The sequence below is a fragment of the Diabrotica undecimpunctata genome, chromosome 8 (genome assembly GCF_040954645.1).
Source record: "Diabrotica undecimpunctata isolate CICGRU chromosome 8, icDiaUnde3, whole genome shotgun sequence".
NCBI classification, from domain to species: domain Eukaryota; kingdom Metazoa; phylum Arthropoda; class Insecta; order Coleoptera; family Chrysomelidae; genus Diabrotica; species Diabrotica undecimpunctata.
In genome coordinates, this window is record NC_092810.1 from 134,846,838 (window position 1) to 134,874,827 (window position 27,990).

At 33.3% G+C, this 27,990-nt stretch overlaps 1 protein-coding gene across 2 annotated transcripts in view; it reads right to left on the minus strand.

The window, feature by feature from the left end:
• LOC140448601 (kinesin-like protein KIF12) overlaps nt 1-27,990 on the minus strand; it is a 69,075-nt gene that overhangs the window by 29,747 nt on the left and 11,338 nt on the right. For both annotated transcript variants that reach the window (XM_072541694.1, XM_072541693.1), the window contains exons 3-7: nt 11,382-11,477; nt 9,690-9,768; nt 1,093-1,311; nt 790-930; nt 225-415 (exon numbers count right to left, since the gene is read on the minus strand). In XM_072541694.1, the coding sequence (XP_072397795.1) occupies nt 225-415; nt 790-930; nt 1,093-1,311; nt 9,690-9,768; nt 11,382-11,477 (726 nt within the window). The remainder of the gene's footprint in view (nt 1-224; nt 416-789; nt 931-1,092; nt 1,312-9,689; nt 9,769-11,381; nt 11,478-27,990) is intronic.

The window sequence follows — 27,990 nt, forward strand, 5'->3', positions numbered from 1 at the left end:
TGCGGCAGTTTACGTTCTGGTACTCTAATCTCAGTAATCTATTATTAGTCTTTTTTATTTATATTTTATATAACCTATTTTCAACTTACGCAACTTTTTAAATGAGGGTTTTGGTAAGACTTTGTTAAACATGATCTGAAAATCATATTAGTATAACAACAATTGACGCGCGAAATGCAATCGTCGATCGGATGATTTATATTTCATTTGATATTAATATTTACCTGGAATAGTCGTTCATGTTATGTCGCCCAACTGATCTATTTCTCATTCCCTCTTCCAATACTGCCAACAAATCGTCAAACTCCTCACAGTCAACAGAAAAAAGATTTTCTACAAAAAAACCTCTAGCTTTTTTACTCCACCGTACTGCTAAAGATTTTCGGGCACTACCGGGATTTAATAAATCTATAACCTAAAAAATAATTAGCAGTAATCATAATAAACTACATTATTGGTTTACAAAAGTAATTGTAAGGTTATAAACATAATAACTTAGACACATCAACATTTGGGAAGTTAATTTTTTCTTATTTGAAATCGACGGAACTTGATGTTCTTTTTTTAATTTTAGGTACCTTGTTGTATAGATTATAAAAATGCAATTAGTTAATTTGTCAATTGTTTATTTAACCTACTAATTAGCAAGAATATCAAAGGCATATCAAGAAGAATAATATTCACAAAGATTTGACATTCCTTATGCCTGTATATACGAGTTTTTAACCTTTATAACATTTATTATTAAATAATATTTTCAATTGCATTTAACTTTTAAAAATAACTTACCTTTTCGTTGTATATTTCTAAAAAGCTAGCTTTAAGTATAAAATGCATCTCTGGTTTCTCTTGAATTAATTGGAATAAGTACATAAAGGATCGAAAAACCAATCCGTGTTGATCGCTATAAGGAGCTGTTTTTAAACCAAACTGTAAACAGAAAAATAAACAAAAAATGAATTTGCCAATGTCAATAAGTCATATTATATTTTCGTTTAAAGAAATTTGCGAGATATTAAATAAAATTTAGAATAATCTTCGTTAATCTGGCGATGTTATAAAAACTATACATATTTCTTAAGTATTACTTACAAGTCCTGGTGGTCCTGTGAGCGTATGCGTTTTTCCGCTTCCAGTCTGGCCATAACAAAAACAAGTACACCTAAAACCTTCTAAGGCCATTTCTATAAGTCTCTTCATACCAGAATATTGAAGTACATCTTCTTGAGTTGCGGCTGGCTCGAAAACTACGTTAAAAGAAAAAAGTTTTGGTTTTTGACCGCCACTTGGACCTCCAGGTATACCGTCCACCTGTAATTAAATATTTAAAACAGATATAAATACAGAAATATAGTAAATTTATCTATTTTTAGAATATTTTTTTTTTCAATGTGATTACATATTTTTATATGTATTTATAAGATTTGAATAGCGAGTCAAAATAAAGAGTAAGATTAAAGATAAACTGTAGTAAAACTTGTAATAATTAGAGTGCCCGTCGGCAAAAAGTTGATGATAGATGCCTCTCCAAACTTTGAGTATCGCTTCATTAGACCAAGTCTGACACGGTTTCCCTATGCAACTTTTTTTGGTTCTGGGGTGTTTTTCCTCTAATTTTCCCAAAAATTTTCAACCGTCAGTCGGAAAATCAGTTCAGTCAGACCGTCAAATTATATTCTTTTAATTAAATAGCTTAAAAATTATAAGGAAAACACGAAATACTATATTGTTTTTATTAGGAGTAAAGATGATAACTTTTGTGGGAGGGAGTTGCGAAGCTGTTGCAAATTATGTTTTGCACTTTTACAAGAGTTTCTCTTGTCGCCAATGGCAAATTTCGGAATTCGCGATTGGTCAAATGGCAACAGTAATTGCAGCCAATCGTAATTCCCAAATTTGTTGCTCGACTTCGGAATTATCATTGGTCAAAATGCAACGAAATTGCAGCCAATGGTAATTTCCGAAATTGAGTATTGGCTATCGTGCAGTTCCAATCAAAAAACGGTCAAAAAGACCTAATGACGGTTGGAACTTGACCTAGATTTTTATTAAGAAATACAGGTGCACGATGGCCAACAAGCTAGATCTGGTCAGGATATGTCCGCAGATCCAGCCTCCTTGGCAAGTCGAGACCCTCTGGTTGATTAAGTTCCTAGAGACTCAAATAAACAAACGTCTTTTATTTTTACCTTATTACCTATTCTCTTACAGGAATTTTTGACAAAGTTTCAGAGCGAAACTTTGTCGGTTTGTACTAAACCGCCGCTATTTTTGTTTTATTTTTCAGATCATTTTAACTTAGTAAATTTTCTGATTTATTTCAGCATTTAATTCGTCGCTACTGACTTAGACGAATTATTACTATTATTTTATATTTAATGTTTTATTTCTTTCAGGTACTTTAGTTCATGTAAGAAATTATTTTCTCTTTTAGGTTCGCTAAGTCTCTTGACGGGACTTAGCCGTTTGAACGAGAGTTGTATCCTTATAATACTTTAACATTTCTTTTCTCTATACTTATTATTTGAACTTATAATATATTTTCAATATTTATTTCGTATTTTTGGACTCTGAAGAAATTCAGATCCAAAAATAACTTATTGACAGATTTTTATTTTCTTCCTTTCAGGTATATAAAATAACTTGTAATATTTTCGGTACTTTTCAGGATAAAATAACTTGTGATTTTGTTTACTTTTTCTAGGTCTCAGAGACTTGTCGTTTTAGATAATGTGTCTTAACACTCCCGCAAATTTAGTTTCCCGAAAAAATTGTGGAACAAAAAGGCATTTTTTTCGACAAAGATTATTTAAAAAGTGAATTACTGGATACTGTGGCTGCATTTAGAGACTAGTACGACAAGTACAAAATTGAAACAATTGCGGAAAAATATGGCGTTAATATTTTGAGACTGCCGCCTCACCATTGCGAGCTGAACCCAATTGAGATGGTGTGGAGTCAAGTGAAAAGGTATGTGGCTTCAAACAACGTCGACTTTAAAGAAAAAACGGTAGAACGGTTGATAAAAGAAGCTCACCAACGCTTATCTAAAGAGCAATGGCATAATTATGTGAACCACGTCCACAAAGTAGAAAAAAAAATGTTTGCGATGGACAATTTGCAGGAAGATATTGAGTCGGTGATAATTAATATAGGAGACGATTCAGAGGATGAGGGCGATTTAGATATGGATTGCGATTAGTCTTTATTAACGAGAAATATCTCAGATTTAATGCTCATTCGTTTTTTTAGGACCATACGTACAGTACATTTCAGTTATTTTTCAGTTTTTTTGTTTATATGTATATATATAAGTATTTACAAGGTATTACATATTTTATGTATACAGACGTTTTTATAGAATTAATTTGTTTTTTTTGTTTCTTCTATTAATGAGTAAAGATTGTTTAAACAAAGTGCGTACGGTCCTGATTTCTCAGTCTATCGCCAAACTACCACAGTGGTAGGTGACCACTGTGCCGAAATGAGCGGCATCGCTGCACGTCGTAAGACCAACACTACGTTCTAACTGTGGCTTCTACGATAATAGGATGACCCTGTATATATATATATATATATATATATATATATATATATATATATATCACTTTTTTGTGAAATTTCTTAGGACACAAAACCAAATAAAAAGGGTAGTGTTATCGATTCGTTTAAAGTTGTGTTTTCTAATTATGGACAATTTAACAGCAAATGTAATTATTTTCATTATTTTTTTTTTTTTTTTTTTTTTTTTTTTATTTCAACTTTAACGTGCTCGGCTACTATGGCCACTTACACAGGTACTATAACATGAATTTTCATTACACAAACATTAAGTGTTACATTAAGAATATGTTACAATAATACGGAATGATAATAATATGTTACACAATGTCTAAATTAAAATCTAATTATATTTTTTGATATAAGTGTTCATCTCTAAGGAATTGTAGCATAGCTTTTATTTGGTCAGGGTTGTTTAGGATATCTCGTACTTCACTTTTGAGTTTGTATTGTAATCTTCTGGCCAAATGTTGATGGCATTCAGTGAGAATATGTTTGATTGTCAAATATGATTGGCAGATTTGACAGGAGGGACGGATGCTAGAGGACATTAGGTAGCTGTGTGTGAGTTTTGAATGTCCTATCCGAAGTCGTCTTATCACAATGAGATCTCGTCTTGAGAGGGCTGAATAGTCAAATGTAGGCTGACTGGTTATTGACGGTTGTATTTCGTGTAAGATCGAACGGTTAGAGTTCCAATGCTGCTGCCAAAGGAGTCTGGTTCTTCTTTTAATATATGATTTTAGGTCCTTACAAATTTGAATTTTATCGGTGATTTCAGGTGATGCTGTAGCAAGTTTAGCATAGTGATCTGCAGTTTCATTGCCTTCTATACCAATATGAGATGGCAGCCAGATTATGGTAACTGTTATGTTTTGGGACAAGATAATTTGGTAAGAGTCTAGGATCTTTTGGACAATTGGATGATCAGTAAATATATTTTTGATAGAATAGATTGATGCTAAAGAGTCTGTGCATATGGCAACCTGCTTATTAGGTGGAGATATATGGTTAAAAGCTTGCAATATACTAAATAATTCACCAGTATGAACGCTGCTGATGGCTGGTATAAGTGATGACTTAATTAGTGAATGAGAGGTTGTAACAGAGCAGCCTACTCCTGTGTCATTTTTTGAGGCATCCGTGTATAATATTAGGTCGTATTTATTTGTATCTATAATGTCTTTAAATGCATTTATAATGATCTCTTTCGGATGTTTATTTTTATCGAAGTTGGTGAGCGAGGTGTTAAATTTGGGCGTGGACATGATCCAAGGAGGAGATGGAGGGAGATAAAGAGGAAGGGTATGTGTAAGAGAGATATCATTAAGTGTCTGTGCTAAAATTAGTGGAATAGGTTTTATTGGTGGAAAGAAATTGGTATTGTGTAAATTATACGTGGACATTACAAATAAGGGATGCACTGGATTAGAGGGGTTAGCTGATACCGATGCTGCATAAGAGAGTAGCAGTTGTTTTCGTCTTATACAAAGAGGAGGTTCGTTAGCTTCGCAATAAAGATTATCTACAGGACTAGATCGAAAAGCGCCAATACAAAGACGAAGGGCTGTGTTGTGAATTGAGTTAAGAAGGTTAATATATGTTTTGGAGGCGGATATATATATGTGACAACCATAATCTAGCTTGGAGCGTATTAGTGATCTGTATATTTTAAGAAGTGAGTTTTCGTCAGATCCCCAATAATGATGTGATAGAGTTTTTATTATGTTTAGTCTTATGCTCGTTTCTCTTTTTATTGCAAATATATGTTGCTTCCAAGTTAGTCGTGAGTCAAACGTTAATCCGAGAATTTTGCATTGTTTAACAACAGGAAGAGGGACATTGTTGATCAAAATAAGTGGAGATGGAGAAGGGGGACGTCTACTAAAGTTTATAATTTTAGATTTTACATTGGATAAAGATAACCCCATGTCACTAGTTTTTTTTTAAAGTGTGTCAACAGCAGTTTGAATAAGCTTCGAGGTGGTAGAAGAGTTTTGTCCATGACAGTAAATTACTAGGTCATCAGCATACATGATATGTTTAATAGGGGAAATGAGGTGAGAGCATAAATCACTTATTGCTAGATTAAAAAGTGTAGGACTTAGTACCGATCCCTGAGGTACGCCATCAGTTTGAGTATAAGTAGAAGATAAAATACCGTTGACAGAGACTCTGAACGATCTAGAAGATAGAAAATTTCGTATAAAGTTAAATATATTACCATTAATATTAAGAAGGATAAGTTTGTTTAATATACATTGCCTACTTATAGTGTCAAAAGCACCTTCAATATCAAATATGGCAGCTACGACTTCTTGTCTTTTGTTTAAGGCCTCTGATATATGAGTTTGGAGGATTACAAGGTTGTCTTGGGTTGAACGGTTCTGACGAAATCCTGACTGTTCACTAGCAAATATCTTATGTTTTTCAATGAACCATAGGAGTCTTTTATTAATCATTTTTTCGAATATTTTGCACATCGTACAAGTTAGTGATATAGGTCTATAAGAGTTGGCCAAGGAACGTTCTAGGTTAGGCTTTTTAATAGGTATTACGATAGAGGTTTGCCATTGATTGGGAAATTGGTTAGATGACCAGATTAAATTATACATCTCAAGTATTTTAAGTAGGCTACAGTTTGAGAGCTTTTTGATTAATATGTAAGGAATGTCGTCAGGACCAGCGGCATTGTTTTTACAAGTTTGAATAACTGATACTAGTTCTTCAAAAAGAAAGGGAGAATTAAGATGTGTGATGTCCATTATTGTTTCGGGTGAGGAACAGGGTGGGGCGTTAGGTAATGGTTTTCGTAAGGAGGCATCTATTTTACTTTTAAATTTAGTGTCGAAGTGCGTTGCTAGGGTTTCACCGATTTCTTGATTGTCAGTGATTGTAGTGTTATTTACAGCTATACTAGAGATTTTGAGGTTGGTGTTGTTTCCTTGGATTTGCCTAATCTTTTTCCAGAGGTCCGCCGGATTGGTGCTTGAATTAATAGAGGATACATATTCTCTCCAAGATGATTTTTTACTTTGTTTTATAATAAATCGGGCTTTGGCTCTGGTTTTCTTTAGTTCAATAAGATTCTCCAGATTTTTGTTTTTACGGTAATTTTTAAGAGCTAATTTTTGTTGTTCTGTTGCAGTTTGGCAAGATGTATTCCACCAAGGTACTGCCTTTCTTTTATGGGAAATACTATTTTTGCCTATGTGCAAATTTGCAGCTTTAAGTATAGAATCTGTGATTAATAATAGATTATTGTTAATATTGTCGGATAGGGATAGATAAGGTAAGGTGTTATCTGTTTGTGAAGTATAGTCTATCCAGTCGGCATTTTTTAGCCGCCAGAAGTTTCTGGTTATAGTTTGTTCATGGTTGGAGATATCAGATGATACAAATATTGGAAAGTGGTTGCTGTCATATAGATCATCGGAAGTTTTCCAAGTTAGTGAAGTATATGTTTTTGGGTCGCTAAAACTAAGATCTATCGCCGAAAATGTGCCAGAGGAAAAGTTCAGATGCGTATTAGAGCCTGTATTTAGTAGACAGGAGCCTGTGCAATTGATAACGTTTTCTATAGTTTTACCTTTGCCATTAGTATGGTTTGACCCCCACATAAAGTTATGAGCATTGAAGTCACCTACTAGAATATACGGAACGGGGAGCTGATATATAAGATTTAGAATTTCAATTTCTTTAAGGGGGTAGTTAGGAGGAATGTAAACACTGCATATCGTAAGTTTATTAGGACACCAAGTAGTTACGGCGATAGCCTCGAGTTCGGTGGTGATGAGAAGATGGGATGAATATATTTCACTTGAAATAAAAATAGATGTCCCACCACTGGCTCTGTCACAATTAGTTCTGATATAATGATATCCTTCGAACTTTTTTAGTGTGGGAAGCTTAGATATTTTTGAGTTCGTTTCTTGTAGACATATGATATCGGGTTGTTTTTCCGTCACTAGTTGTTGGATTCTTTCAATACAGGGAAAGAACCCATCGCAGTTCCATTGGATTAAATTGAAGGTGAATCTTGAGTTGAAGGGGTAAGGGGCAACTGAGATGGTTGTTCTGGCTGTTGGGAGATAAGGGTTTTGGTTTCATCATCGGTTAGGAGTTCAGATGAGACGCTGATATTATCAGAGTCATCTGGGTTTAGCTGTCTTTTGATTTTCTTTTGAAGTCTCGTAAGTCGATTTTTAAGGGATCTTTCCTTAGTTTCTGAATGGAGAACTGTTATGTCTTGTAATAGTCCTTCAATATTTGACGTAAAAACAAAAGCTTCATTAAGTGGACTAGGATTACCATGTGTATTTTCTAGGAAAGCAATAAACTGAGTCTCGGTCAAAGTTAGACCAGATGGATTATTTTTATAAATGGCCGCTACGGATTGTAGTGAACTAGCTGTTAGATTATGTTCCTCTGATTTAGTAGTTTTTGCTTTTTTCTTGTGAGGTTTGGAGATAGTGTTTGTTTTTGTGGATAACGGAGGAAGCATTTGGTTAGACGCTGGTTCGGGTGTACTTGCTGAAGATAATAGAGAAGGAATATCAGAATTGCTGTCTGTTGATATAGCTCTTTTTTGTCCTTGTGTGGGTGGAATTGATGGGTGTATAGTTTCAGTATCTATTTCAGTGTGGGTTTCTGTGCAATTTAAAGTAGTTAGGTCTGATTGAACAGGAGTGTTTAAGTCAGAAATTATATCAGTAATTTCAGATGTAGAGGGCTCTAGATGGGGTAGTTCAGTTTGAGAAAAAGTAGTTGGATTATTGTATTAACAATAGTTGGTAATAGCGAAGTTTCTATCTATTGAAAAGTTCTCTTTATCGGGGATAATATACGTTACTCTTCGGAAGCTCATTATGTGTGCATAACCTTCTCCGAGTGCACCACATTTCACAAATGACACAGGAGAGACCAGCTGTAATCCAATATCTTTAAGGGCTTTCTCAATTATGGAATGTGGAATTGAAGGAGATACGTTAGATATAAGAAGGCGTTTAGCTGGGGTGATAAGTCTTCTGATGGGAACTACTGTAGAGTTGATAGAGATATTTTGATGTGTTTTTAGAAGGTTATCGACAACTGTAGGCGAGGAAAGATAAATACAGATGCGGTTATTTGGAATACGTGATGCAAAGGTAATGTTTTTTGGGATAACAATGTCCCCTATAGCTTTAACATAGTCAAATAAAACAGTATTTGGAATAGCGTGCATTAAAATGGCTTGCTCCTTACGTGGGAAAGTAGGAGGTGGAGGTTTGGATAAAGTAGCAGCGACATATGATTTTGTGGGGAGAACTTGTGGAGTTGTGAGGTTTTGATTTGTGTTCATTTTTGTGAGTGTTCCTGGATACCAAAAACACTTCACTTAATTTTTAGTATTGCAACAGTCGTCCTATTAGGACACTGTGGATAAAATAATAGGAATATAACAGTTACCTGTATCTGCAGTTTTCCTTAAGTTGAATATAATAATATTATAGTCCAATAATAATTGCTGTTTCCATAACACACAAAATAATTCGAATTATCACATCACAAGGTAATGTTTACTCGTTGGCTACATCAATGGGAATCTTAAATACTAATTAATTGTAATATAACTATTAAATACTGTTTAATTTACACACAATTATTAAAAATTAATAGGAGAACTTTTAATTATCAAGTTTAACTTTGACAGTATTTTCATTATTTAAACTGATATAAATTTGAGTTTTTTATTGTTTGACGTAGTGTAATTAACTATACGTTTTCAAAGTATGAATTATCGATACTACACCAGTTGTTATAGATAAAATAGGCATCCCACGCAGAATAACCGTAGTTGGATTTAAAAGATACGTAAAAATAAATGTTTAGCATTGTGATACGTAAAACTGTTTTGTTTGAATGAATTATAAAAATAATCCAGCTCACCAACAATCGTTTCATTAGAAGACATTCAATTACAAAAAATGTAAAAGAAAACTTGATCCGAGTAATAAATAAAGAAAAAAAATTAGATGCAACTGGTATTCAACCAGTGTACACCATTGTATTTTTGGAGTTAATTAAATCATAATTTACAAATTTTATCTCACAAAAATAACCTAAAATATATTTACTAATTTACTTACCAAAACCTGTCCATTTCCTGGAAATTGGATAACGGATTCTTCCCCACTTTTGATCTCTTTATTACAAAGCGGGCGTACTCTAAAAAACGGTTTACTAAAACTCTTATAGTTCAATCAATGTAGTCTAAAAATTTAATATTCATTACATGCAGTGCAGTATACAGTGTATCCCATAACTAATGATCTATACAATACAATAAAGTTGTCGTTTAACATAAACATGCTTTAGTAAAATGTTTATGGTAAACAAACTTCTTTTGTCCGCTGACTCTTCAAAAAGTTGCATCATGTGTCGATAATTATCATATTCCCGGCTCATCGTGTCTAGCTTCTTCAGTATTTGGACTAAGTAGATCCTCTTCTAATTCTACATATATCAAATAGTATGGGTGATAAAATACGTCTTAAGCCAGATTTTTGTTTAAATGGTTTGGGAAGTTTTTCGAAACTGTTTTCATATAGGTTTTTAAGTAGAACAGTAAGATATTTTGGACCTCCTTATATTCTCCGAGACCAACCATAGCCTTCTCGACTTCAAGCAATCGAACGCTTAACATGTATGTTAACGCATAACATGTAATCAAATAAGTATAAATACACAAATCAACTAAATATAAAATCCTGAGGAGAATAATGAACGGACATCATTATTATCCATCAGCCTTCATTCACCAATTGGTCAATATTCCTAAAATTCAAAAACGGGTCTGGTCTCTCGCCAAAAGATACTTCCAAAAAATCATCGAAAGCTCAAACATTCGAGTTTAAGAGGTCCTTAAGACGCCTTGCCACAGGCGAGTACATATTCCTGTCAGCTAAGCTTCTTAACTTCACACATAATGATCTTCCTGATACGTACTTTGATACTCCAGAAGACTACGCCCTTTAAATACCGCAGGTAATAACCTGTAAAGCCAAACAAGCTGATCCCAGAGTCGTTTCCAATGACTTGTATATCTGGTAGCATGTTTGTGAACAGTTCTATGAGCCGTGTAAAAATGGGTAATTAACACCTTCCATCCTTTTTCTCTAGCACCTTGCTCACCACATATTAATAAAACGCGTCGGTGACTCGCTGTCCGGAACACACATTTTGGGACACAAGTCCAAAATCATGTATAAATATTAATTTGAGTCATTCATAGGAAGAAAATCTCTTCTAGCTACCCATAAAATCAGGTGTCTTAACCACATAACATAAAACAGAGGATGTTCTGAAGTACCACTTCATTACGGAGTGTTACCGGTACGGTTCCATTGGAATATACATGTCAGTCGGAGCTGGGGTTCCACAAAAATTGTTGTGTGTGTGTGTTTGTCGAAATACAGTCGAAAGTAGAAGCTTTAAAAAAGATAATAAAAGAACAAAGAAAACTGTAGATTCTGCATATTCAGAGACAGCAAGATAAACGAAAATTTCTCGAATGTAATGAAAATTTCAGCAAGAGATAGAAAATAATTTAAAGACTACTTGTAAATAACTAATGATAAATAATAATAACTAATAATAAATAGCTATGAAATGCAGCGTCTAAAAAACTAATTAATTAAGAAGCGCACAAGAAAAAAAGTTCTTTTTGAAAAACTTCTTTAAATTTATCATTGAAACGTTAAAACATTTCCTATATATATCCCATTCTTAATACCATCTATATAGTAGAAATATTCATTATAAATAAAACCCTTATTTACCTCACAACGACATTAATATTATCTTCAATGTCGCTGTATTTCGTAATTATCCTTTGAAAGTTGTTGTCTTCGTCTAGCCTTTCTATACTTCCATTCCTGGAACGAAAAAACAAATCAATTCTCTTTTAATGAAAACTAAAAATCAATAAGCAGATATTGTATGCATAGAGAACCTATAATTTAAACTTAATTTAGGTATGAATTAAGAAGTTTATAAATAAAACCAAGCTGTCTGTTGGATATATAATTAAATAGTTGTCAAAGTCGAAATTTCAATAAAAAAGCACACCTAGTGAAAAATGTATAACGAGTAGATAAGAGCTTTGTGTAATTGTCAATTAATGTTGTAATATTACTTAACTGTTTGCCGATTTTTTAACAATGAATAATAATGTGGGTGGAGGTTTCTACGGCCAAAGTGAGAACTAACTATTTCTGTCTTTGTCACGTCTACGTTTGAGTAACTAGAACTCACAGTTAAGGCGTGTTCAGCATATCAGCATGTGTACCAAGCTGGCAAGTAGACAGAAATTGCATTCGTGCAACTAATGAATGAAATAGTGAATCAGCATCACCATCACCATCATTAGCTTTACGATCTCTTAGCAATACGATACTGCTAGAAAACGGAATGTATAAATACGACATTACCAAAATAGGCGTATCTTCTTCTATAAGTTCCGTCTCCCGATCGGAGGTTGGATATTATCATCACTATCTTTACTCTATCTACTGCTGTTCTGAAGAGTTCTATAGAACTGCATTTAAACCAGTCCCTTATATTCTTCAACCATGACACTCTCCTTCTTTCTATACTCCTTCTTCCTCTTATCTTTCCCTGCATTATGAACCTTAGCAGTTCATATCGCTGTCCCCTCATTACGTGTCCCAGATATTGTAACTTTCTTATTTTTATTGTGTTTATTATTTCGCATTCTTTGCCCATTTCTCGCAATACTTCCGTGTTAGTTTTCTTCTGTGTCCATGCTATTCTAAGCATCCTAAGCATTCTAAGCATCCTTAGTGCTCTTACTCTCAGTTCTAATCTAAGGTCTTTGTTGCAGAGAATTGTTTTCATTTTTACAAACGAATTTCTTGCCATTTCTATTCTTGCTCTTATTTCGGTTGTTTGATCATTATTGTCTGAAATCCAGGTTCCTAGGTATTTGTATTTATCAACCCTTTCTATCGGTACATTTCCCAAATGTATGTTTTTTGGTTGCTTCAGCGACCTCTGTGCCAACCGATCCCGCTCAGACCGTTTCTGCGCATACCGTTCCCGCGCCTACTGATGGTGTAAAAGCAACTACACAGGGTCATACCGGTCATCATTCGATACTGAGGGGTAAACAGATTGAGACCTTAGTGCCGTTGGACGGTTCTGGTATTTCTGGAAATTAAGATACTGGTACGTCACGAGTGAGGGGCGTATGCAGATTAAGACTCCAAACTGGACCATATCCCTCTTGATAATGGCTCCAAAATAGGTGCCGAAACGTCGAGTTTTAAATTCTCAACGCTGTTCTTCCCGAGAAATCAATTCTCATACGAGGAGCTAAAGAATAAAAGCGGAATTGTCTACAATTTGATGAATCTTTGTATTTTCATAGCTCTCTCTCTATATCCGTCTATATATAAGTAAAAGCTAATTTATCTTTTCCTGAAAAAAATTTTTTTGTGGGACAGGATCCTTTTGTTTGTCAGTTCCTTATTTCAAAAATGAAATGTGAAAATAAATTTAACCTACGATTTTGGAACAGGACTTGCAAAATACTTTGTCTCCACTTAGATTTAACTCAGGAAAACACTTTTGTCCAAGGACTTTTTTAAATAGTGCACATATTTATAATATATATATATATATATATATATATATATATATATATATATATATATATATATATATATATATATATATATATACATTTAATATAAACTTAACACTTCAAAACGCTAAACACGATACAGCATTTATTTTAAACAAATGTTTGCCGGAAATTGAGAAAGCAATTATACCCTTAAAAGTAGGTAGGTATAGTTTATTTCACGAAAAATGGTTGAGTGCTTAATGATTGCAATAAAACTCGACCGCATGTTCCCCAGCTTAGTCAACATTAGTTGAGCAGGTAAGTATTCAGGTAAAATTGAAGCTACTGTAGAGTGTCGTTATCTTGTTTGTATAATAAATTCCTGGTAATATAAAAACGATTAAAAAATCGTATAAAATTATAAAAACGATTAGAATACATTTTATTTCATAAAGTTGTAAACATTTTAACAGTGAGTTTCACTATCAATGGTTGATCTTTTAATGACCACAATAAATTTGTTGATCGTTAAGTATTTCCTGGAATAATTATACAGGTTCCCTCTATTTTGTATAATTTCTAAAAGTATATAAAACCGATGAGAAATTTTTAAATATACATTTTGTTTCATTTAGTTGAAAGTGTTACAAGTGTTACCAGTGTTATATCTATTTATACCTATAAAACAGCATTATGTGTCGTCCGTGGAAAAACATTGATGGTGCTTCTTCCAGTGTTCCAGCAAAGAAAAAGCATTTATCTGCTGACGCTAGAGAAATCGTAAAAACAACATATAGTTCTTTACTTACAAGAGGACTTACTGCTAATACTGCTACCAGTGAAATATCTGATTTATCAAAAATACCTCTAACCACAGTGAAAAGAATTTCATCAAATCCCATTAAGTCAAGAAGGAAACGTAAGGATGCCGGTTCTACCAAATGTATTGACGAAAGTGATAAGGACTTAATAAGACGAAAAATTTACACGATGTACGAAGAGCAACGGATACCTACATTAGATGCTTTAAAACAACGGCTTACTAATGATGATACACAAATAAACTGTAGCCGCATTAGTCTTTGGAGGATTTTGTCTAAAATGGGCTTCAGATATCGTACAATTCAAGATCGAGACATGGTTTGACACTCATGAAACACCATCCAAAGGATGATCCGATTCTTCCAACAGGTATCAAACAAAAGCTCCATCAAACAAAGGGAAAAGAATAACAATTTTACATGCAGGATCAGAAAATCGCATTATGGCTTTCTGCAAAGAATATTAAAGACTCCTGCGTGGACTACCATGAGAATACAATGACAGAGCTTTTTGAGCAATGGTTTAAGAATTGTCTTATATCTAACCTTCCTCAGAATAGTGTGATAGTAATGGACAATGCAAGTTACCACAGTCGTCAATTACATAAGTCTCCAAGTGCAAATAACACGAAAATTGAAATTCAAAACTACCTGTTAGAAAACGATATATATTTTGAACAAAGTTATTTAAAAGATGAACTGTTAGAAGTGTTAAAATCATTTGCTATTAAAAAAGTATATGTTTGTGATGCATTGGCCGAGGACATGGGACATACAGTGTTACGGCTTCCGCCCTACTATTGTTTATTTAATCCCATAGAGCATATGTGGCACCAACTAAAGTCAAATGTTAGGTCACAAAATGTTTCTCCGACTTTAAGTGGTAGTGTAGTCGAATTAATACGGAAATGTGTTGATGATATCTCCCCAGAAAGTTGGAAAAATTCAGTACGCCATGTAATGAACGTAGAAAATTCATATGTTACTTTGAATCACATAATTAAACCAATTGTTATTAATCTTGTAGAGGATAGCGATAGCGAAACAGAATTAGGTATTTAGGAATTCATAAATATATTTTGGTTATTTTGGGTATTTTTTTTTTGTAAATATTAACTTGTATATATTTTTCTATATTTTTTTTTTTCAATTCATCTATTTTTTGTACATTATGTATTCGTTTGTATGTATATACTGTAAATAGAACTATTATTACTGTACATTTTTAACGATATCCGATTAGGAAGAGCAACAACCTGAAAATACCATATGAAATAATTTAATAAATTTTTATAATCGTGTATTACACAGCTACCAATGAAATATATTAAATAACAAACTTTCTGAAGTGCGACCTTGTGTACTTCGGTAGTTTATTGAGAGACTCTTGTATACACAATAGGATCAACTCAGGTAACCGTTAAGCACTCAACCATTTTTCGTGAAACAAACTATACCTACGACTTGCTATCCTAATAAAATAATTTTTTTCTTGAAAAACCCAGAATTATTAAATTCAGGTAGCAATGGGAATATCCAGATAGATAATAAGCGACAAATAATGAGCTCATTCATATCCAAGTTATAAAATTCCAACTTGTAAGAGAGGAAAATTTTAAACTTTAATATAATTAAATTTTCAACCTATTTAAATTAATCATGTTTAGTTTAAATTTGCGATCTTGTTTGAAATAAGTAAAAATATATATATATGCACTTTGCATATACGTATTCCGCTCTCTAGATGTTACTAAATAAAACTGAGGAGCGGGTGCCTAAAAGATGGCGGAAAAAGAAGACGTTAGTAGTTTCAAGGAGAAAAGAATCAGTATAAATAAATGAAATGAAACGAAATGAATAAACAAAGATTGATGTAGACTGTAGACTTAGATTAAAACAAAGAACATCATGCTATAAAACAGCCGGTATATAATAATAATAATAATAAAAATAATAATTCATTTTCTGTATCACCATTTTACATTTAATGCATATCATTTTATTTCTATATTCTTTTTTAAAATTAAAAATAATAAACAATTTTAGTATGCTCGTAGCTTCCCCTGCATATTCCTAATTTTCATTCCTACTCATATTGAATATTTGAAATGGTTTTTTTACGATGTGGGCTTTGGTTACGCTTGTGCTATAACGGCAAAACACGCTCGAAATCATTGTAACATGCGACGATCAGATAAAAAAGGATAGGTAATCGTCTGTCTCTATGAAAACCGCAATATACTTGACATATAATAAGGGTGTAATATATGTGGTCAAAGTAAAAGTTGCATCGATTTTCATAAACGCCATAATTACGTGGGACCTTGAAACTACACGGGAACAAATAGTCGATTTTCAGGCAATTTCAATGATAGTTGCTGAAAATATATTTTGGTATTTATTATGTACACATCAAACATAATTATTAAGCTTTTCAAAGTCATTTATTGTATTTGTCTTGTACTTTATTGATATTGACATTCACTTCAACATTATCGACAATATAAATATTCTATTTCTAGATTATTTGGCTTCTATATTTGAGTTTCAGTGGTTATTAAAATAAAAATGTGAATTTAATAAGCAACTACATAATAAGTTTAAGTAAGTAACGTTTAATTATTCATCCTTTGTCTGTGCTGTATATCAATGTGTATGTATATATGTATGTATGTGTATGAATGGGGACCTGCCATACCTAAAAGTATTTGGCCCCAACTCGTAAGATCAAAGACTAACAACGAGATGATGATAGTTTGTCTCTGCTCCAAATATTGAACCAGGTGGTGTCCCGAGAGGAACAGAATATAAGTGAATTAAAAAACGCTTATCTGGAGCTCATCAGAGAAAGATCAGGAAAGGGGCAAAAATAACTACTGGGGCGTGGACCAAACAAAATCCACACAAAACCAAAGCAACGAAACTAGTAACTCTAGGGTAAAAAGAGACTTAGAAAGAATACCATACCCTCCCCGCAATTCGCAATAAAGGGTCGCTAAAAACGTAGGAACTTTAATGAGCAGACTAGATCACATAGAAATGCCATAAAATGATTGAAAATTGCTGCAGAACCTAGATACCTTCTTAACACTTAACTAGATCAGGCTCAAGCAGAACTAATCATTAACAAACTAAACCAGCAGAGTATGAGGCTCTTATCAGAAGTATCTCATAGTAAGAATCACCTTCAATAGTTCCGTAAAATAACGTTTAGCCCAGAGGCCTATGGATAATACGTGCTAACGAATATACCAAGAAATGGATTTTTGATGCGGTGAGGGTCTATGAAGGGCTTATGGAAGGGAGCAGACTTGTTTGTAATAGATCCCAATACCATGCCCGAAGACTCCAGAGGTCTTATCTGCATTCCCGAAAATAAAACTGATACAGAAAATATTAGAACCCTCATAAGCAAACAAAATCAAGTTTAGGACTTTGCATGTTCAAAGGTCGCAGGTTCGAAGTCAGAATTAACTTTACCAAAACTAAGTTTATGACAAATATGGTCCCCAACAACCATTTAACTATTCAAGACAAAGTGGTAGAACTGGTAGAGAAATATATATATATTTGGGTCATGAAATAAGAATCAGCATGGATAACAAAATATGCGAACTCCAAAGAATTACTTTAGGGGCAGCCTTTGAAAAACTGAGAGACACACTTAGGGCCAACATACCAATTAGCCTCAAAACAAAAGTATTTGACCAATGCGTTTTACCGGTCATGATTTATGGGGCGGAAACTATAACTCTAACCAAGAATACGGCTTCGAAATTGAGAGGGATACAGAGACGAATGGAACGGACGATGCTGGAAGTGACGTTGCGGGACCGAATACTGCTACCGAATATTGCTAATGTTGTGGAACGCATAGTGGAACTGAAATGGAGCTGGACAGGCCATGTAGCGAGAATGCACGATTCACGATGGACAAGCAAAATTACAAATTGGAGACCATAAGCAGACAAACGTAGTGGAGGAATACCACCTACACGTTGGGCTGACAACATCAGGCATATCACCAAAAATTGGCAACAAAGAGTACAAAATCTTAAAAAATGGAGGAGTTTAAGGGAGGCCTATGTCTGCCTATGATGATGAATACATGGAACGATCTTGATATGTTTTATTATTGATATATTTGTGATCTTTTTTTATGCGAATCATCTCCAATATGCATATTTTGTAATTTTGTTCTTTTTCCAAAATATGTATATTTTCAAAATCAAAAGAATGGCGATTTTCTAGAGAATGCTTGGCTAAGACTGTAGTGTTTGCTTTGTTGGTTTATATTCTATGTTTGTATGCCAAAATTCTTCTATGTAGATATTGGTGTGTTTGCCCAATATATATATATATATATATATATATATATATATATATATATATATATATATATATATATATATATATATATATATATATATATGTATATATTTGTATGTGTGCGTGTGTGTGTATGTATGTGTGTGTTACACTTAAAATTTCCGCGGGAGTTATATCTAATTTGTGTGGTTTCCCAGGTTTGACTCCACGTTGAATAATTTTGTTTCCGCTTCTTAATTATGCTTTAAGTAAATTATTTAATTAAAGTTTAATTATTTAAGTGTTACACTAATTTTGTGGCGCACTATAAGATAAATTTTAACATTTTTTTTTGAAAAATAATGTTACCCGTGTTACGATGATCATCATATAAAATAATGATTCTGGAAAATATAAATATTGAATAAAAATAATTAATTTATTCCAGTTTCTTTACATTTGACCGAAAAACATTATTTTAATTTAGGGTGGCCGACATATTAAAGGAATACAAGGATCTGTAAATGTATTATTAAAAATATTCTTTAAAAATTTGGGTTAAATATTCTTTAATAAATTATTTTATAAAAAATAATATTAAACTAAAGAGAATAGATAACTTGGTAACATGTTTAGCAATTTTTATAAATAATGTTAGTTTTCTCTTCTCAGCTTTATACAGCAGATGTATTTTACTTGCTGCTTCTTGAATATTGTTGCTATAATATATTTTCCAACGTTCACAACTCTCATTGATTATTTTTTTGCTTTTACTGTAGTTTTGAAATATGTGCAATATTTGAGGATCTTCGATGAGTTTAAGATTATGCCGAGTTGTTTTGGCACTTTTTTCCGTTTTGACATTCGAGATTAACTTTAGTTAACGAGTTTTACTGGATTTCCGTTAATTTTAATGTCATATTCGAATCAGTCATAAGATATTCTGAATACATGTCTAATAGGATTAGCGAAAGCTGACATTGAAATTCTCTTTATTTCTATATGTTCAGTTTGCTTTTCTTTTATCTGTAATACTGCTTCTTGGCTGTGGTAGAAATTTAAAATATTGTTCCTTTTACGAGTTCGATCCGATTGTCACAGCGAACTTTATCGAAGGGTTTATTGTAGTCAATAAAGCATTAATACATATTCCCGCTTTTTGTCTATGTAGATAAAACATTAAGTGCGAATAATGCTTCGCAGTTGCCCAGCTCATTTCAAAATTCAAATTAAGTTCCGTTTATATTCTGTTCTAACTTTATCTATATTCTACCATGTATCACTTTTAAAAATACTTTCAACGTTAGTCTATCATGCTCATAGCGTGATAAGTTGAACACTGCTTAGGATTTCTTTTCTTTGGTAGCGTTATAAAACAGTTGAGCACTGCTGCCCTCTGAGTATCGATGCTACGAATACCCAGAAAGCATCTCCCATTCGCAGAGAGCCGTGCCTGATATAATAACTGACAAAAACTCCCCCACAGGTTATAATTATTATCCAGATTTAGCCATACGGCTCATACTCCCTCTAAGGGGAAAATTCACTCATCCCAGATACCTACGGTATCAAAAGGATTGAGCTCCAGTGGGACTCTTTCCGTGTTATCGAGCCCTAGGTGACTTGGTATGCTGGAGTATCTTCCAAAAATTTTCGTACACATCTGGACGTCGCGAGGAGTACAGCTTTCTGCATGGACTTGTAGAGATATTCATTTAGACCTAGCTGTTTTATGTTCTCTAAGAGGTTTTTGGGAATAACGCCAGTAGTAGATAGAATAATAGGTACTGTCTATTTTCCATTCTCCATTATATACTGATTTGTTTTTCTAGATCTCTGTACTTGGCGATCTTTTTGTTGTATTAAACATTCAAATTATTGGTGTTAGTTATCGACACATCAATAAGTGTTGTTTGCTTAGTAATTTTATTAACCAGTATGAGATCCAGTCCATAGTTTCCGCCAGTTTCTGGTGCCTTAAAACTGGAACATGTTGACTAAAGGAAGAAACTCCAACAGAAAATCCTGGTCCTCTAAGCTTGAAGGTTGGAGCGATGGGCCAGTCCCTTTTCATCTGGAAAAAACTCTTTCGACTAAAAATTCCAACGCCGAGCCTCGGAATATGGATGGAAACTTACGACGACGACATCTGGCAAAGAAATGGACTTTGAAAATTGGTACTTGGAACACTCAAGGCATGACTCACAAGACAATGGAAATTTTATCTGAAATGACGAAGCAAAAAATGGACATCATAGTGCTCTCTGAAACCAAAAAGAAATGCCAAGGAAATAAACAGATTAAAGACTACATTCATATATGGTCAGGAGTAAAGAAACACGCACATGCTAAATCAGCGGTCTCAATTCTTATAAAAAAATCGTTAAAAACATATATAAAAGACTATACGTACATCTCTGAAAGAATTCTGACAATAACTGTCACATTGTACGGCATCGAAACAATAGATGTTGGAGTCTATGCGCCAACAGACGATTCAAATCAACAAGTTAAATATTCCTTTTATGAAGAATTATCAAACATTTATGATAAAATAAAAAGTCATCAAGAAATAATACTGTTAGGAGACCTAAATGCCAGAGTAAATTCTCAAATAGACGATAACGTGGTGGGACGGCACGGAGAAATAGTTAAAAATGGTTCAGGGGACAGCTTAATTGAGTCAACTTTTTGGTTTAAAAATAATGAATACCCAATTCTAACATAAATATATTCATAAATACACTTGGGAACGACTTTCACTCCAACACAAGTCGATCATAGACTATATAATAATGAGACAGAAATCAAAATTTAAGTGCCAAGACTGCAGAGTAAAAAGAGTATCTAACTGTGGGACAGATCACTACTTTCTTTTAGCTAATCTTTTGTGCCTTCTTAAACAATACTACAAACAGAACACCGAAAGTGAGGGAAACAATACTACACAGTACAAAACGGAGTGTCAGCCACTCAGATTCTTTCAATACTGGTACACGGAGATCAAACAATGAGGGTACTGGAATTATTAAACCACTTGCATTAACTTCTTTTTCAATTAGGTCAATCGGCATCATCAGACGTTGTTTTATTGTAGCGAATAATGCGAAAAAGCTCATTTGCCCTTTTAGCAGCAAGTCAAGTTACACATATTCTGTTCTTGAGGTCGCTTTGCAGTGATGGACAAAATAAATCGTAGAACACCTACTTAAATGCTTTAAGTGGAGGTGACAGATCAACGGACGACTTCATAAGAAGTGGTAAAAAGTTGCATGATCCTTTATCTAACTGACTTGGCACCATGAGCTTACTTGAGATTTGAACGATAATGTAGGCTGGTTGTAGGAAATCCGGAAAGACAGATTTCAATGCACTCCTCCATCCGGAAACAGCAGCATTTGTTCGCGCATTTAATCACTTGCCAGAAATGTTGCGATTTACGAATGCGAGTGCTATACTATGCCAGATTAGGTTCTGCTAGATCCTGCAAGATTTCTTCAGGCTTTCTATATTCCGCCGAAACATCGTAGTTGTTAATTTTCACGTTTTTTTTTTTTAACTTTTGATGACATTACAGTATGAATTCAATTTACCAACGCTCACTACAGCAACGTGGTTCCGTGTTTTATTGACAACGAAAATAAAATAAAAAGGACGTACAATACAGTCGAAGGATTGCTCGTAAAACATAAACAAATGGAACAAAATAACAATAGTGTACAATACAATTGAGGAATTCCGAACGAAACGGAAAGGTTTGCCAATTTAGGAGATTTTAATTACATAGCTTTTTTATTTAAGTAAAAAAACAATGTTACGTAACGCGTTATTCGAAACCCTTCCCACCCTGTAACGCACCGTAACGTTTCACAGGACCCCCCTCCCCATAATTGCTTTACGTAATACTTAAACGACCCCTAACCGGATGTGGCATGTCTGTCAAAATATATTCTTTACGTTGTATTGTAATTCCAACAAAACAGTTTCCATAAGTATCGTTTAAGTAGTTTCCGATATGAAAATAGTGTAAGCTCGACGTTAAATACCCTTTAAACTTAGATAAATCGAGACAGGACAAAAAATTAAGTAAACATGTGTAAAGATTATATTAATATTGTTTTATAGCGACTCAGTAGCCCACGGACTGTAAAGAAAATAAACGAATACCATACTATAATACACTAATCATATAACAGATTCTATGATATAAAGTAGAAATTGGAAGATTTATTATACAGTGTGTCCGTAAAGTATGGAATAAATTCGATATTTTCTAAATGAAAAGCCTTTTTAAAAAACTCTAAAACACGTCGATTTTTAAATTTAATGTTCTACATTTTACAATAAAATTTCATTATACAAGGTGATACACATTACAGTGATGACGTCATCGGCTCTTTTTTTTAATGTAACACTGTATTTTAGGACATTTTTAGATCGATAAAAATGAGTTGATTTCAAAAAAGTATAATATTCGGGTCTAATGGATATAATTTGAAAGATATGTGCTTAGAAAATAAATTAATTATTATCAATTGCAAAAAAGTAGCCTACTTCTAGTTTTTGGTAAACTGTAATTATTTTTAGTAACGTTCAATAACAATTAAGTAGTACAATAATGAGTACATGAGTAAGAGAGTAAGAGAGGACTAAACGATGGAGAATGGAACAACAGAGAGAGATGGAAACGGTTGAGCGAGGGAAGGCAGTGAATACTGTAGAATCCCTAAATATATATATAATAATTGTATTAATTCGTGAATGTTCTGTATTATTGCTTAGAATTAATTTTAAGTAGAAATGAATTTGGGTGTAAAGCAAAGAATTGAAATACTCATGATGATTGGGTATGGAGACAAATCGCGAACTCAGATGGAAGTGTGTAATTTATTTAATGATAAATATCCAGAAATACCCATCACGCAGTCAACAGTAAGTAAGATTGAAAAGAAATTTCGAGAAACTGGTACAGTGCGCAAGAAGATGCGCACACTTCTGTTCGTAAGGTTAGTAGTAATCTCGATGTTTGCAAAACAACGGTACACAAAGTACGTAAAAGTAAGTAAAGTAAGTAAAATGCACAGTTATACAGGAATTAAACGCGGATGATCCAGATAAAAGAATACAATTTTGCGAAATAATGATGGATAACAGCCACCGAAACCCTCTCTTGGTTCAAAATATTATTTTTTCTGATGAGGCTACATTCAAATTAAATGGCGAGGTCAACCGTTAGAATTGTAGATACTGGGCAAAAGAAAACTCCAACTGGATGCGGGAACATCATACACAATACCCGCAAAAGGTAAAAGTATAGGCTGGCATTGTAAGAAATAAAATCATTGGACCCTACTATTTCGAAGGTAATTTAAACGGGCCAGCATACCTTCAGTTTTTAAGTGGGTATCTCGTACCTAATTTAGTTAGTTTATTCACCAGTACAATTAATCTTGGAGGTTTTGATAAAAGTTTATGGTTTCAACAGGATGGTGCGCCTCCGCATTATGCTTTAGATGTTCGAAAGTGCCTAAACGAAATTTTTGCGAACAGGTGGATTGGAAGACGTGGACATATTGAATGGCCAGCGAGGTCGCCAGACCTCAATCCTTTGGATTATTTTAAGTGGGGTCATTTAAAGAATGTTGTTTATAAAACGAAACCTGCAAATATTGGAGACTTAAAAACAAGAATTCGTAAAGAAATAAACAATATTTCTCAAGAAAGCATAAACAAGGTTCTACAAGAATTTGTACAACGTTTGGGTTACTGTCAAATACAACAAAGGCTACAATTCGAACATTTAAGATTAAGTCATATATTAATTACTGGATTACTTTCAAGTTATTTATTATAATTTATTAATATTATAAATCAATAAAAATTAATTTTCTAAGCGCATATCTTTCAAATTATATCCGTTAGACCCCCAGTATTTACTTTTTTAGAATCAACTCATTTTTATCTATCTAAAAATGTCCTAAAATACAGGGTGTTACATTTAAAAAAAGAGCCGATGACGTCATCACTGTAATGTGTATCAAATTGTATAATGAAATTTTATTGTAAAATGTAGAACATTAAATTTAAAAATCGACGTGTTTTAGATTTTTTTAAAAAGGCTTTTTATTTAGGAAATATTGAATTTATTCCATACTTTACGGACACACTGTATTAATACGATACCAAAGACTTAAAACCAAGTACGAAATTCTATTGTTTAGCGTTAAGAAGAAACGAATAATATCGCGGTGTGTGTTGAATAAAACTTAAACCTTGTTAAATAAATAACGCAGATCCATTTGATTACATGTCGGTGGTTTGGAGTTGAAAGGAAAATTATCGGTTCAATTATAGGTAATTGGAAACATTTTACTTATTAATGTATTTCAATCCAATGTTAAGGTATTTTTAGAGGTGTGTTTATATTTTCGTAATAATACAACTGATGAAGAGCCGTAAAAATCTACCTACAATAAACACCAATCACCACTCCACTATTGACACGTGCACCTGTTTGTCCTTATACTTGCCATCAATGTCATAATAAATAACTCAATTATATACTAAGTGACATATAAATCCAAACACAGGCACAAACAATTTGGTATATAGGCTTATCTTGGAAAAAAATTAGATGATTAGATTTTCAGCAATATTAGTTTGAGTTTATTTTTTATTTTTTATTCATTTTTTTTGCTAACCTAAGTTTCTAACCTAACCAGTGTGCGATTCTTGTTATTTTTTATGCCGTTTACAATGCCTAGAGTATGAAGAAGTGCAAATTTCCATCAGCTGAGCGAGTTTGATAGGGTGCTGCTTTAAAAGCTTTAAGAGACCTCTTTTCCATTACCAGGTCTATTGCAAATCAATCGTTTGCTTAAGAAAAACCAATTATGATAAGACGGATGAGAGACGAAATCCACAGTTTTTTGTCGGAGGTCTCAACACATCTCAATATATTACGGCAGGCAGGTACATCTGCTCTATCAGTAAAATTCCTTGTTTCCATTTTATCAATCACAATTTGTAGATTATATAAATCAATTTTAGAATGCGACAAAGCAAAAATGGGTAAGTATGGTACATTTTTTTAATTTTATTTTTACCTCAGTTTATCTATAAAAATTTTATAACCGAAAGATCATATGAAAAAAAAACAAGGACTTCTTTTAACAAAGATATTTTTTTTTAATTTACACAGGAATTGATAGTTGCTGGTTATTATAGTAGAAGAGCTTCTTGCCAATGGTCTCAGCAGCAAGTGTATAGCGACCGATTCTCTTTAGATTGTGTGCTTTTTGGAGATGAGGCTTTATTTCACAAAAATGCAACAGTGAATTGGCATAATTTTCATTACTATCCATCAAGAAATCCCTACTTTATTAACCGTTATAGCCACACCAGATAATCTATAAATGTTTGCGGTGGTATTGTTGGGAACTATGTGATTGGCCCACATTTTTTTGTCAGTCGTGTGAATGGTGCTATAGATTTGCATAATCATTTGTCATTACTACTGCAGAATGTTCCACTTAATATTTGACAAAGTAGCTGGCTTTTATGGAAATGATGTCAAAAAAGTCACTACATTTCCTGGGGCATATATTGGATCTGATCATCAACCACTTGTAGCAGATATTAAACTAAGGTTAAAACGAATTCAGGGACAAAAACCAAAAATCAATGTACTTAACTTTGACGATTAAAACATAAAACATAACTTTAAAAAAGAATTTAACAATAGAATAAAAAACATCGGAGAACAACTAGAAGATCCAGAAGAACTTCGGAGTGAATTTAAAAACCAACTTAATGAAATCGCCACAAACAATGATTATAAAAGAAACTTAATCAAGAGAAATAAATGAATGACAGACGACATCTTGAAATTAATGGAACAACGTCGACTGATAAAATCTAATGAAACAGAATATAGACACCTGCAGAGAAGAATAAAAAAGAAGATCAAATTAGCCAAAGAAAAATGGATGAGAGAAAGGTGGGACGAAATGGAGGATGTAATATCTAAACACGACTTATTTAATATGCACAAAAACTAAAAGAAATGAGTAACATATTTAAAAAACGTGTTCCCTCTGTACTCGTTGACTATAATAACAAAATTATTGTAAATGAGCACGAAATAAGAAAAGAATGGCAGCTGTATATATCAAAGTTGTTTGAAAATGACAGGAATAATATTGACGAATTCTACCAAAACTGTACTGACGGCCCAAAAATTATGAAATGCGAGGTAGAACACGCTATAAATAATGCTAAAATTAGAAAATCTTGTGGTCCAGATAATACCGCAACTGAGTTGCTGAAACTACTAGAGGATGATAACATAAAAGTAGTAATAATACTTTTTAATTCAATATATAACACCGGAGTGATTCCCACAGATTGGCTCAAATCTATCTTTGTCGCAATACCTAAAAAACACAATGCAAGAAAATGCTCAGAATATCGATTAATTAGCCTAATGAGCCACACTATTAAAATTTTCCTAAGAATACTTCACAACAGAATTAGACGCAAATGCTAAGAAAATCTCTAAGATACCCAATTTGGTTTTAGAAATGCTATGGGAACCAGGGAGGCACTTTTTGCGCTTAACATCTTATTACAAAAATGCCGTGACCAAAGAAATATGTATTTGCATGTTTCGTGGACTTCGAAAAGGCATTCAGGTGTCATTAAAAATTTGTACTAGAATCAAACCGCTATTGTAAAAATTGGAGATTACACCGATGAAATCTCCATACAACGAGGAGTCAGACAAGGTTGCATTTTGTCGCCAACATTGTTCAATGTTTACTCGGACCAGTTATTAAAAAGGTACTTGAGAGACAACCATATGGAATAAAAATTAACGGGGAACTACTTAATGTGATTAGATATGCAGACGATAAAGTAATTCTGTCAGAAAATATTGAAGGTCTCCAAATTCTGCTTGATCGCATTCACGAGATAGGAGAGGAAATGGGCATAAAAATAAACTCAAACAAAACCAAATTTTTAGTGTTTAGTCGTGACCCACATCCCGATGGAAAACTTCAATTAAACGGAGTCCAAGTTGAGAAAGTCTACAAAATGACATATTTGGGAACTGTGATAACGGACTAAGTAGATCTGAAGTCATTTAGTCATAGAAAATGAAGTCATTTCTTTGCAATACTCATCTCAGTTTAGAACTAAGACAAAGAATGGTTAAGTGTTATGTTTGATCCGTACTTTTGTATAGTGCAGAATTATGGACGCTAAAAGTATCGATCATGAACAAAATTGAAGCATTGAAAATGTGGGTTCATAGACGAATGCTAAATATACCTTGGACAGCAAGGAAAACTAATGAAGAAGTACTAAGGAGCATCAATGAAGATAGAGCACTGCTAAAGACTGTTGAACATCGAAAAATGTCTTATCTGGGACATATAGTAAAAGGAGAAGTCGATATAAAATGTTACAACTGATCCTTGAAGGTAAAATAGACGGCCGTAGAGGTGTAGGAAGAAAACAAGTTTCTTGGTTAAAAAAACATTTGTGAATGGACACAGATATTAAATGCAGGACAATTATTTCATATTGCAGAAGATCGAAAAGCCTTCGCAATGGGGATCGCCAACGTCGGATAATTCTGATATGGCACGCGAAGAAGAAGAACTGGCT